Genomic DNA, 12,824 nt, shown 5'->3' on the forward strand with positions numbered 1-12,824 from the left:
GCACAGAGCCCGACGCTGGGCTCAAAGTCAGCAACTGTGAGATCAGGACCTGAGCCGAAGTCGGACGCTCAACCGACTGAGCCACCCAGGCGCCCCCTCCCTCGTCCTTTTTAGCAGCTGCATAGCATTTCCTGGTAATGGTGGCCACTGACGCTGTCTCACAAGGGCTTGGTGTTCCCATGTCTATCCTTCTCTGTGCAGGTGTATCTCTGTGGTGTAAATGCCCAGCATTTCTGGGCCCAAGGACATTTCTGGACCAAATTACAACGAGAGGTTCTACCACTTTGCACAGCCACTAAAAATGTGTAAGAAGGTTTGTTTTCCCACACCATCTACACTATGTGTAATTTAAAAAAGTTTTAGCTAGTGGCAAATGTTTTCAAGACACACACAACCCTACCGGGATCCTGCCCTGCACATCCTCCTTCCACCTCAGAGTGCCCCTGGGCACCTTTCCGTGTTGACATATGAAGGGCTACCTTGTCCTTTTCTTAAAAAAAAAATTGTGGTAAAATTCAGATAACATAAAATTTACCGTCTTATTTTTTCCCATCTTAATTATTTTTTATGTGAAATTTATTGGCAAATTGGTTTCCATACAACACCCAGTGCTCCCATCTTAATTATTTTTAAGGGTACAGTTCAGGGCCACTAAGTATATTCATATCATGGGACAGCCATCAATACCATCCATCTCCAGAAGCTCTTCTTTTTCTTTTTTTAAGGTTTGTTTGTTTATTTATTCAGAGAGAGCACGAGCGGGGGAGGGGCAGAGAGAGAGGAAGAGACAGAGAATCCCAAGCAGGCTCTGCATTTGGGCTCAAACTCACAAGCTGTGAGATCATGACCTGAGCCGAAACGGAGTCGGATGCTTAACCAACTGAGCCCCCAGGTGCTCCCAGTAGCTTTTCATCATCTTAGACTGAAACTCTGACCCCATTAAACAACATCTCACCCCTCTCTCCCCCAGGCCCTGGCAGTCACCACTCCACTTTCCATCTCTATGACTTTGACTGCCCTACGGACCTTCTCTAAGTGGAATCATCCAGTATTTGTCCTTTTGTGACTGGTTTATTTCACTTAGCATAACGTCCTCAAGGTTCACCCACGTTGTAGCATATCAGACTTTCCTTCCCTTTAAATTTTTTTTTACGTTTATTTTTTTTATTATTGAGAGACAGAGCATGAGCAGGGGAGGGGCAGAGAGAGAGGGAGACACAGAATCTGAAGCAGGCTCCAGGCTCTGAGCCGTCAGCCCAGAGCCCGACGCGGGGCTCGAACTCACAGAGTGTGAGATCGTGACCTGAGCCGAAGTCGGACGCTCAACCCACTGAGCCACCCAGGCGCCCCAGACTTTCCTTCCCTTTACAGGCTAAATAATTGTTGTACGTATAGACCACGTTTTGTTTGTCCATTTGCACATCAATGGATACTGGGATGGCTTCCACCCTTTGGCGGTTGTGAAAAATGCTGGTATGAACATGGGTGTGCAAATATATCATCAGAACCTTGCTTTCACTTCTTTCGGGTACGTACCTAATAGTGCTAGACATGGGAGTCCTGGATCATACAGTAGCTCTGTTTTTAATTTTTTGGGGAACCCACCATGCTCTCCAACAGTGGCTGTGCCATTTGACATTCCCACCAACAGTATAATTTTTCCACACCTTCACCAACACTTGTTATTTCTGTTTTTCTTGACAGTAGCCGTGCAACTGGCCACGAGGCGTTCTCTTGTGGTGTTGATTTGCGTCTTCCTAATGGTGAGGGATGTTGAGCATCTTTTCATGTTCTTGTTAGCCATTCATGTTTCTTCTTGGGAGGTATGTCTATTTCAAGTCCTTTCCCCACTTTTAATTGGGTTGTTTTTCTGTTGTTGAGTTGAAGGTGGCTGCGGGGGCTGGAATGCATTCCTTGTGTATTCTGGATGTTCACCTGTCAGCTACATGGTTTGCAAATATTTTCTCCCATTGCTTGGTCTGACTTGCCATTCTCGTGATTTTGTCCTGGGCTGCATGGAAGCTTCTAGTTTGGACATTGTCCGATTCATCTACTTCTTTCTTTTGGTTGGCAGTGCTGTGGGCATCATACGCTTTATCCCTTTAAAAGGCTATGGAGTGGTCCATATGGAGTGTGGCTGTTTTATAATTGGATCTATCAGCAAATCTTGAAGGTGCTACTTTCTTTTTAAAAATTTGTTTTTAATGTTTATTTATTTTTGAGAGAGAGCGAGAGTGCGAGTAGGGGAGGAGCAGTGAGAGATGGTGGGGGGGGGGGGGTGGACAGAGGATCCGAAGCAGGCTCTGCTCTGACAGCAGCGAGCCTGATGTGGGGCTTGAACTCATGAACCGTGAGATCATGACCTGAGCTGAAATACGATGCTCAACCGACCGATCCACCCAGATGTCCCCTGAATGTTCTATCTCAGAACAGATTCGGAATCTGTCCCCTTCTCACCACGTCCACAGCCCCCACCCTGGTGGCGTCTACCATCAACTGCCAGCTTCTCACTGGGCTCCCCGCTTCTGCCTTCACTGCTAAACTGTCCACCCCCCGCTTGCAGCCAGAGGGATTCCGTTAGCCCCAAAGTCAGATCCTGTCCCTCTTCTGCTCAGAACTCTACATGGCTCTCACTGACCTGGAGTAAAAGCCAGCGTGTATTCAGTGCCCCATAAAGCCCTGCGTGAAATGGTCCCCACTGTTTCCGAGGTAATTTCCTGCTATTGTCCGTCTGCTGTACCCACAGCAACCCCATGGGCCGGGCATGCTCCTACGGTAACATATGCCTTACTGTTCCCCTTGCCTGGTCCGGTGTCTCCACAGCTATCTGCATTCGTGTTTTTGATCGGGTGTCATCTCTGCGTGTCCCCCCCTGCCCACTCTAACCTACAGTGAAAATCCAGGGGCACTGGGGTGGCTCACTCAGGTGAGCGTCCAACTCTGGATTTCAGTTTGGGCCACGATCTTGCGGTTGGTGAGATCAAGCACTGTGTTGGGCTCTGCACTGACAGCATGGAGGCTGCTTGGGACTCTCTCTCCCTCTGCCCCTCCCCCCCTTCAAAATAAATAAATATTAAAAAAAAATCTAAAATTAAAAAAAAAAAGTTAAAACCCAAACTCCCCAGCTCTCCTCATTCCCCTCCTCTGTTGTATTTTTCTCCAGGGTGCTTACCAGGATCTAGCACACTGTATGCTTTACTCATTTATCTTGTTATCTTCCAAGGGGAATGTTAACTCCATGAAAACAGGAATCACTCTGTCTTGTTCATGAATGTTTCTAGGGCCTGAACCACAGTCGGTGCCAAAAATTGTTTGGATGAAAATCAAGTGAAAGTGAGCGCCTTTTGTAGGTAGACATTGGTTCGTGGGACATTTTTATTTCTTTCAGTAGCCTTCCCGTGTCCTGTGAGTACCTATCATATCCGTAGTGCCCACTTCTGGATCCCAAAACAAGAGGATTCACATAAACCACTCCTGCATCCCCAGAGCCTGCCACATGGTGGCAGCATGTGCACAGGCAAGTTTCCCGAGCCAGGCCTGAGCGCCTCCCGGGACTCCAAAAGCTCTGGATCCCAGGATATTTGGCTTTGAAGTCTTCAGGGATCTAACTTGGGTCCCACTTGGGAGATGGGGAAAGTGAAGCTTCCAAGAGGAGGCATAGTGGAGAAAATCTCGGACGCTGGAATCCGGAATCTGGCTTTTAAGTTTGGCTGTTTTACCAGTTCACTGTGGTGTGGGTGGGGATCACCGCGTGTGAAGTTTCCGTGGCTTACCAGGGTCAGGCCCTCTGGGGGGCCGGGGGAGGGCTGATGCACTCGCATGTGTCATGGTGGGCTAGTAGGAGGGGGAGCTGCTGGCCCAGCACGCCCAGGACAGGGGGGATATTATTACCCCATGGTGCAGGCCTGGGACTGGGGCTGAGAGGACACACCCGTGTCATGGCCAGGAGGGCACAGAACAGGAACCTGAGCCCCACCCCCCCCCCCCCAGGCCCCCACTCCAGATCCACCAGAGACCGGCTCCATGGACCATCTCTGATGGTCCCTCTTTCAGCCTTATGTTTCTGCCTGCTGGCTGATCTCTACCCTCTGCACACACCTGCCTTCGTGCTCTCTCAAAGGGGCGAGCCTGGGACTCCCTTTGGGCGAGTTGCCTCGGTTTTCTCCTCCTGAAAATGGGGCTGAGGAAAAGCTGCAGGCTGGGGGAAGGGATTTCGAAAGCAGTTTGGGGGCAGAGGAGGGTGTGTACCCGGGGAGGAAAGATCCTGTTCCTCCACGGCCCCCGCCTGGCTCCTGCCCAACACTTGCAGCCACACAGAGGCCCAGCCCACAGATTCTGGTTTTAAAAGAGAAGCTGGAAATTGGAATTTTGATGTGAGGTCTCCTGGTTTCTAAATGTTGGCAATAGAGTCATTAAAAGAAGCAAACAAACGAAGCCAGAACGCCGGGGGGTCAAACTGAACGCATCTGTGGGTTGCCTTTGGCTCTTTGCTGCCAGTTTGAGACCCTTCCCCACCCCAGGTTTCTGCAAACATCTAGGTGGGCCGGTAAACTGGAGAAAGGGTAGTGAGGGTGGCGTTGGCCGGAACCTGGCTCCTGGGCTCTCCCTGCCACAGTGCCACTGTGTGTGCTCCTGGCCTCTGGGCCATAGTAGTTCTGTGCCCATCAGCCCTTCCTTGGAGGGAAGGCTGAGAGTCCCTGCAGCAGCCAGCAGGGCCTGTTGAGCAATGAGGCTTGTAAAAACAAGGACTCACGTCACCCGAGCATGCAGCCTCCATGCACACACCTGAAGTGGCTCTGGGATGGACACTGCCACTCGTTTCGCCGTCAGACGGGAGTGGGGAATCTGGGGCAGGGAAGCACAGGAAGCAAAAGGCACCCTTCTCTGGGTCTCAGTTTTCCCATTCGGAAAGTGGCGTTCACATCACCAGACCTGTCACGATTTATGACGAACCCAAGGGGGAAGGTGAGCCTGGAAAGACTTTAGTCCTTCCCACCCCTTAGATGTGACCCTGGCCTCAGTTTCCTCATTTGCAAACTGAAGATGATAATAAAAGGATCTGCTTCCTACAAATTATCAACAGGATTAAATGAGTTATTACATGCAGAGAGCTATAAATGTGGTCCAGAGAGAGTGCAAAATTGGCTCGAAGACACATAGGAAATCCTCTAATTAGCTTCAGACCACCCCCCCCCACCCCCACCCCGGGTCCCACTGCAACTAGGTGGGCTCAGAGATGAGCTGAGGCTCAGAGAGGGAAGCCATCTTGCCTAAGGTTACATAGCCCAGCTAATGGGTGACCTCACTTTCTCAGCTTCCTCCATTCATTGAGCATCTTCTGTGTGTCAGGCACTGTTCTAGGCACTGAGGGCCCAGCAGTGAATGAAACACAATTCCCTACCCTGGTTGGGATGACATGGGGAGGGGGCAGTGGGGACAGAAACCCAGCTGCATAGAAGAGATCATTTTGACTATAATGAGAATATGGGGGATGCAAAAGAAGTGACTGGGGGCTTGGGACTTTTGATGGGGAGGTTAGGGAGGACTTCTTGGAGGTAACCTTTGGGCTGAGCCCTGAGGAATTGACTTGGGCAGAGCTAGGGGAACAGTGTTCTTGGTCCAGTGGGAATGGCGAATGCATTCACCACTGGTAGATTTTGATCATGCTGGGCTCAGGAGTTCCAGTATTCAAGGGCCAGCCCTCATGGAGTGGGCAGTCTTCTGGGGAGAGGGGAGACTGAGGTGGACTAGACACCGAGGGTAGTTAATGGTAGCTGGTGATAGGCTGGGAAGGCAATTCACTAGCAGGCAGGGCCAGGAGGGCCTCTTGGAGGTGGTGTGAGCATCCCACTTTGCAGCTTGGAAGGCCTGACTGAGTGGCCCTGGGGCCTCGATCCCTCCCTGGCCCAGAGGCTGCTGGGAAGGCCCAGAAAGCCAGCAGGCCCGGTCAGTGTTTCATCCTGTTCTTCCCTGCCCCCCATCCCCCAAGGGCACTTGGAGATGTCATTTCTGCAGCTCTCTGGGGCGGAGGTCACCCCAGCTCAGCAGATAACACTGAAGGTTGAGCAACGCCTGCCTTCCCCGCCAGGGCCAGGGCTGGGGTCAGTGGGCCGGGGGTTATCCCCAGGCAAGCTGGGAGCTGTGGCCCGAGCGGCCTGGGCCAGGAGTGGCAGAGGGGTAAGCCCAAGGAGCCGCCCAAGTGGCCTAGGAATGGGGCTGGAGAGGGCAAGGGGCCCCTTGAGCCCACTCCGCCCACTGTTCAAATCCAGGATGGGCCATGGCCTGTTTTCCCATCTGTGTACCAGGAGTAGCAAAAGCGTCCTCATGCCAGGGTGAGAAAAATGAACCCCGGGTCCAGGCCCACCCTCAATACAAAGTAGGGACTTGGTGACAATAGGGGAAGTCCCTTCCCTCTCCGTGGCTCCCCGTGGGGTTTGGCCTGACACCTCCTCCGTCCCCAACCACCTCCCCCAGCCTCAGAAATATGTTTTTTGGCCTCAGGTTGGCAAAGAGGTCTTAGGGCACCCTGACAAAATTTTTGAGACTAGTGGGGGACATGAGGCTATGTGACCTTGGGTGTCCTATGCCGGCCCCTCTGCCTTCTTTGCACCCTGGGAGGGGGGCGGCTTATTTCTAATGCGCCTCCCAGAGTGGACTTCGAAAGTAAGCCTTATGTTTGGGAGACTGGTGGAGACAGCAATACAACTAATAATAATAACTGTAACGACACCTTCATGGATGGAGCTTGAAGTGAAGTGACTTGCCCAAGGTCGCATAAGTGTGTTAGAGTCTAGCACCCCTGCCCCCTTCCACTTCCCTGGGCCCATGTCAGGGTCAGGTGGGGCCAGAGAAGACCCAGGTGCCTTCTAACGGGGCGGCAGGTCCAGTGGGCGGGGCTAGGGGAGGGGCGCGGCCACCGCGGCAGAGGCCCCAGTGGAGTGCTCCGCAGAACTGACCCTCATTCCCCCGACCAGGGTCCTTGTATTGGAGGTGGCTTTAGGAGGCTTGTCTCCACCAGCGTGGAATCCCCTCCTTCCAAGAGCCATGGATGGGGGCAAGTTTAGGGCGGGGCCGCACCCGAGGTGGAGATGGGTCACCTCCTCAGGAGCCAGAGCCGGGGGTTGGGGTCTCCAGGATCCGGCCTGGGGAGCGCCCCCTCTGAGGCGTTCCGGCTGGGCGCCGCGGATCCTGAAGCCACCGCTTCTTCCAGCAGGGGGCGGGCGGCGGCCGTGTTTTGGGTGGGGGAAGGCGAGCGCGTTGCCCCCTCCCCGGATTCCCCCCACCACCCCCCCCTCCCCCCCCCCCCCGCTTCCAGTACAGCCTCCAGCCCGGAGGGGGCGGTCCGGGGGCGGGGTCGCGCCTCCCCTTCTCGCTCCCAATCCCGGGGCCTCCGGGTGGGGGTGGGCAGGGGGCGTAAGGCCGCCCCCCCACCGATCCGGTGGACCCCGGAGGGCGCACTCCTGGTCTTGGGTCTGGCCGTCGTGCCCCGCCGGCGCCCTCCCGGGGGTCTCGGGCAGCTACACCGCGTCCCGGCGGCGGCGGGAGGGGCCGGGGCGGCTGCCAGCGTGACGCAGCCGTTGCCATGGGCCGCCTTATAAATAACCGGGCTCAGGAGAAACTTTAGCGAGTCAGAGCCGCGCACGGGACCGGGAACAGGACCCACGCGAGGGTCCAGCTGCCAGCCCCCGCACTAGTAGCGGCCACCCCGGCGGCGGCGGCGGCAGCAGCAGCAGCAGCAGCAGCGACACAGCGGCGACAGTTCGGAGCCGGGAGGCCGCGCCACCTGCGGGCCGGCCGGAGCGGGCAGCCCCAGGCCCCCTCCCCGGGCACCCGCGTTCATGCAACGCCTGGTGGCCTGGGACCCAGCATGTCTGCCCCTGCCGCCGCCGCCTGCCTTTAAATCCATGGAAGTGGCCAACTTCTACTACGAGGCGGACTGCTTGGCTGCTGCGTACGGCGGCAAGGCGGCCCCCGCGGCGCCCCCCGCGGCCAGACCCGGGCCGCGCCCCCCCGCCGGCGAGCTGGGTAGCATCGGCGACCACGAGCGCGCCATCGACTTCAGTCCGTACCTGGAGCCGCTGGGCGCGCCGCAGGCCCCGGCGCCGGCCACAGCCACGGACACCTTCGAGGCGGCTCCGCCCGCGCCCGCCCCCGCGCCCGCCTCCTCCGGGCAGCACCACGACTTCCTCTCCGACCTCTTCTCCGACGACTACGGGGGCAAGAACTGCAAGAAGGCGTCCGAGTACGGCTACGTGAGCCTGGGGCGCCTGGGGGCCGCCAAGGGCGCGCTGCACCCCGGCTGCTTCGCGCCCCTGCACCCGCCGCCCCCGCCGCCGCCCCCGCAGCCCGCCGAGCTCAAGGCGGAGCCGGGCTTCGAGCCCGCGGACTGCAAGCGGAAGGAGGAGGCCGGAGCGCCGGGCGGAGGTACCGCAGGCATGGCGGCTGGCTTCCCGTACGCGCTGCGCGCCTACCTCGGCTACCAGGCGGTGCCGAGCGGCAGCAGCGGGAGCCTGTCCACGTCCTCTTCGTCCAGCCCGCCCGGCACGCCGAGCCCCGCCGACGCCAAGGCGCCCCCGGCCGCCTGCTATGCGGGGGCGGCGCCGGCGCCCTCGCAGGTCAAGAGCAAGGCCAAGAAGACCGTGGACAAGCACAGCGACGAGTACAAGATCCGGCGCGAGCGCAACAACATCGCGGTGCGCAAGAGCCGCGACAAGGCCAAGATGCGCAACCTGGAGACGCAGCACAAGGTCCTGGAGCTCACGGCCGAGAACGAGCGGCTTCAGAAGAAGGTGGAACAGCTGTCGCGCGAGCTCAGCACCCTGCGGAACTTGTTCAAGCAGCTGCCCGAGCCTCTGCTCGCCTCCTCCGGCCACTGCTAGCGCGGCCCCCGCGCGCGGCCCCCTGCCGGCCGGCCTCCGCGCTGCTGGGCGCGCCGCGGCCGCCGAGACTCCGGGAAGCGCCCGCGCTCCCGCCCCCGCCCCTGGTGGCGCCGGCAAAACTTTGGCACTGGGGCACTTGGCAGCGCGGGGAGCTCGTCGGTAATTTTAATATTTTATTATATATATATATTTTTGTCCAAACCAACCGCACATGCAGATGGGGCGCCCGCCCGTGGTGTTATTTAAAGAAGAAATGTCTATGTGTACAGATGAATGATAAACTCTCTGCCTCTCCCTCTGCCTCCTCTCCAGGCGCCGGCGGGCGGGCCGGTTTCGAAGTTGATGCAATCGGTTTAAACATGGCTGAACGCGTGTGTACACGGGACTGACGCAACCCACGTGTAACTGTCAGCCGGGCCCTGAGTAATCGCTTAAAGATGTTCCTACGGGGTTGTTGATGTTGTGTTGTTGTTGTTGTTTTTTGGTCTTTTTTTTTTTTTTTTTTTGTATTATAAAAAATAATCTATTTCTATGAGAAAAGAGGAGTCTGTATATTTGGGAATCTTTTCCGTTTCAAGCATTAAGAACACTTTTAATAAACTTTTTTTTTTTTTTTGGAGAATGGTTAAAAGCCTTTTGGGGGCAGTAGTTGGCTTTTGATTTTTTCTTTATTTTTGGTGTATATGATATTATATTTGCTTTCCTGGTGTGGGGGCTTGTGTGTTGGGGGGCTGCTGTTATTTTTGGCTTCTGTGGTGGTTGGGTGGGGGTGTTACAGCTGTTTGTTTTTTTTTTTCCTCCTCTGCTACAACCTTCAGGGTCTGTGCTTGGAGATGGTGGGGGAGGCAGAGTGCTGGGTCAGGCTTTCAGGGTGACTCAGCGCCCCTGGGTGCTGGGGAGGAGTGACTGGGAACCCTCCTTGGGGAGACGGCTAGGGCCTCTGGCTGGTCCTGAGTGCCAGGCTTGGGTTTAGAGGCCCTGCAGGTCTGTGACCTCTGCACAGTGTTTGGGGCATCAGGCCAGCAGGCCAGATTACATAGGAGGAGGGGGGTACAGATCTTGGTCCTGCTAAGCCCAAGTTGGGGCAGATTCTTTCGCTAAGTGTAGATGGGCGGGCTGTTTAAAAAATACTTTGCGTGTGTATATATTTATTTTAAGAGGAGCCTGGGTGTGTGGGCGAGCTTGTGTTTGTGTGTCCCTGGCCAGCCGGAGGGGAGAAGCTGGGCCAGGTGGAGGAAGGTGGGGGAAGGGTTCCCACGTTTCCATTCCCCTTCCTCGGGGTGGGGGGGTCTACCGCTTGTCCTCTGCCCAGCTGTGGACGCCACGGCCCCGCTTCACCTGCTTGCTCGCGGTGGCCTCGCCCGGTTTGAACCTGGGACCGCCGTCCCTGATTTCCAGAGACCTAAGGGACCCCTGGCAAGGCTTCTGCTTCCCTGCCCCCTGCCATCCTCCCACCCCTCTGCACTGCACCCCCATGGCCCTTCCAGCCCTGGACAGCGTTCCTGAGAGCCGAGGCTGGACACGGAGGGGTTGGTGTGGATTCACATTCAGCGTCCCGCAGTGCCTGGCACGCAGGAGGTGTTATATAAGCGTTTGCTCTCGTTATTATTTTTTGCTGGGAGGTTCCTGGCATTTGGCAGCCAGTCTTCAGCACAGCGAGAGTGTGGCGAATGCCTGCCAGGGGTCGGGTGTCCAGTAAATCCTGGACCTGACCCACGTCATGTAAACCTCCCAACAACCTTTGCACAGGTGGGTACTGCTACAAAGCCTGTTTTTAGAGCCGTGGGGCAGCCTCTTGTCTCATCCCTATGGGTAAGAAAGTGGTTTGGGGACCCCGTCTGCTAGGAATTCAGTGGTGGGGTAGAATGGAGCTTCATAGATTAGTTTGCCAAGGGCCTGGGGCAGCCTGGGAGCAGCTGCTGGTATGGCGGTTTTAGAAGAGGAAATGCTTTTTCCCCTTCCTTTTCCTCTGGGGGCCTGGATGTGCTTTCTCACTGGGAACCCTGGGGATGGGGGACAGAGGCAAGCAGCTCCCACCATCATGGAGCTGAGGGTCAAGGCAGGCTACCCCATCCCGGCCTCTTCTGTTTTTGGCAGTAGGGCCGTATGGGACACTGGGCACAGATAATCTCACTTTGGTCCTGGGCCTCCATCAGTTCGCCCCACCCCCCACCCCCCACCCCCTAGCAGGTCTCCCTGTCCTGGGTGTCCTGGGTGGGTAGATGGCTGGTTGGGACCCTGGAGCCTCGCAGTCAGTCAGGTACCAGCAACAGCACATTGGTTCAGCTGCCTTTGAGATTTATCCGCTAAAGGGTGAAGGCTGGGGGCTGGACTCCAGGGAAGGAGGTGGCTCAGTCCTTCTGTGGGTGAGGAGGTCACGATTTAAGAAGGAATTTTCCCAATCCCTGCTCTCCTCTTTGTCACTGAGAGTTGGCTGGTGGCCGCTGCTCACCCAGAGGAGGTGAGAGGGGAGCAGCTTAGCCACACAGTGATCCCCCCAAGCTCCCCTTTCCTGAGCGCCGTCTTGGAGCCAGCACTGAGCACAGACCTTTACATACTCCCATCCGGATTTAATCTACATGAGCACTCCATGGAAGCTGTTATGCCCATTTTATAAAAGTAAACTGAGGCCCACAGAAGTGGGGTTAGTGCTTAAGGTGGAACGGGGCGAAGCCAGTTCCAAAGTTAGGTTTTGACCCTCAAGTCTCTGCAGAAAAGCCTGGGGTCAAGAGCCTGTTTTGTAATCCCAGCGCCTGCCCCCAATGCTGGGCCCTGCCTGGATGACTCCTTGCCCAGTCCCAAGTTCAGGTACCCCACATGCTGGAATTAAGTGACTTGCACACAGTTTCACAATTTGGAAGCGAAAGAAAGGGGGTTTGACCCCGAGCCCATCTGACTGCCCCTGAAGAAGGTTGGGGAAAAGTTAACGGGTTGAGGGCTCTGCTGGTGGCCTGGGTGGCCTGGTGTGGGAGCACTGTGGACAGACCTGTGCCCAAAAGACCGGGAGACTTCTTAGGTGGGGGGACACTCACCCCATGGATCTAGGCTAGGAAGGCTAAAGGCTTGCAGGGAGGAGGGAGGAGGCCATCCGCAAGTCAGGAAACAGAGTAGGTTGGGGGAGGGGGCACTGGTGGGGGGTGTGTGTGGCACCCAGGAGGCCAGAGAGGAGTCTTGAGGTACAGTAACAGCGGGTGTGAGTTCAGGGATTACAATGTGTAAAGCACCACTCCAAGGCCCGGGCTCCTATGGACCAGCAAGGATCCCTCTGTCTGCCCGAGGAGGCCGGTCATGTTAACGACAGACCCATTTAATGGGGCTGACCACTGAGGCCAGCTGGGAACCCCAGTGTTTGCTCAGGACAGGAGAGTTGACAAAACACAGTCCTACCTCATAATCTTGGGCAGCTGTCTCACGGCCTGGTGATTTCACCAAGGAGAAAAGTGGGTGTCCAGGGTGAAGGCGGGAGACACCGCCGGGGATCAGCCTCTTTGAGGCCGCGGCTTTGGTTATGGGCATTTTCCCGCCAAGCAGACAGGCTCAGAGAGGGGAAGAGGCCTATCCGAGGTGGCACAGCTAAGAATGGTGGGAGTTGGGGTAGGAAAGAGAAGGGACGCTTCCCCATGGAAACACCTAAAGAATGTGTCCTTCTCCCCCAGGGTCCCATCTAGGCCTCCCTGGGACTGTTTTGTCCGTGTGCCTGAGACATTTATTTGTCCAGTTACTTTTTTCATTTCTTCGGCAAGCATTTATTGAGCACCTGCTGTGTGCCAGGCCCTATGCTGTGTGCTGGGGACGTGTGGTGACCAAGCTGGCAGTGACAATTTATGGGGAGAGGCAGACACTAAGTTCCCGTAACTAGAGCAAGATAATGACAGGTGGGGACAAGGGCTCTGAAGGAAGGAAAGTGGGGCAGGGAGGGGCTGAGAGGTCTAGGAAAGCCTCTCC

General features: G+C 56.2%; 1 protein-coding gene and 1 long non-coding RNA gene across 3 annotated transcripts in view; both read left to right on the plus strand.

The window, feature by feature from the left end:
• LOC132670005 (uncharacterized) overlaps positions 1 to 12,824 on the plus strand; it is a 235,291-nt gene that overhangs the window by 19,125 nt on the left and 203,342 nt on the right. The gene's annotated exons all lie outside the window — the stretch shown is intronic.
• Positions 7,430 to 9,419, plus strand: CEBPB (CCAAT enhancer binding protein beta). The gene has a single exon (XM_060620000.3). It carries the CDS (start codon positions 7,839 to 7,841, stop codon positions 8,877 to 8,879), a length of 1,041 nt encoding a protein of 346 aa, XP_060475983.1. The 5' UTR covers positions 7,430 to 7,838; the 3' UTR covers positions 8,880 to 9,419.

The sequence above is a fragment of the Panthera onca genome, chromosome A3 (genome assembly GCF_046562875.1).
Source record: "Panthera onca isolate mPanOnc1 chromosome A3, mPanOnc1 haplotype 2, whole genome shotgun sequence".
Lineage (NCBI taxonomy): Eukaryota > Metazoa > Chordata > Mammalia > Carnivora > Felidae > Panthera > Panthera onca.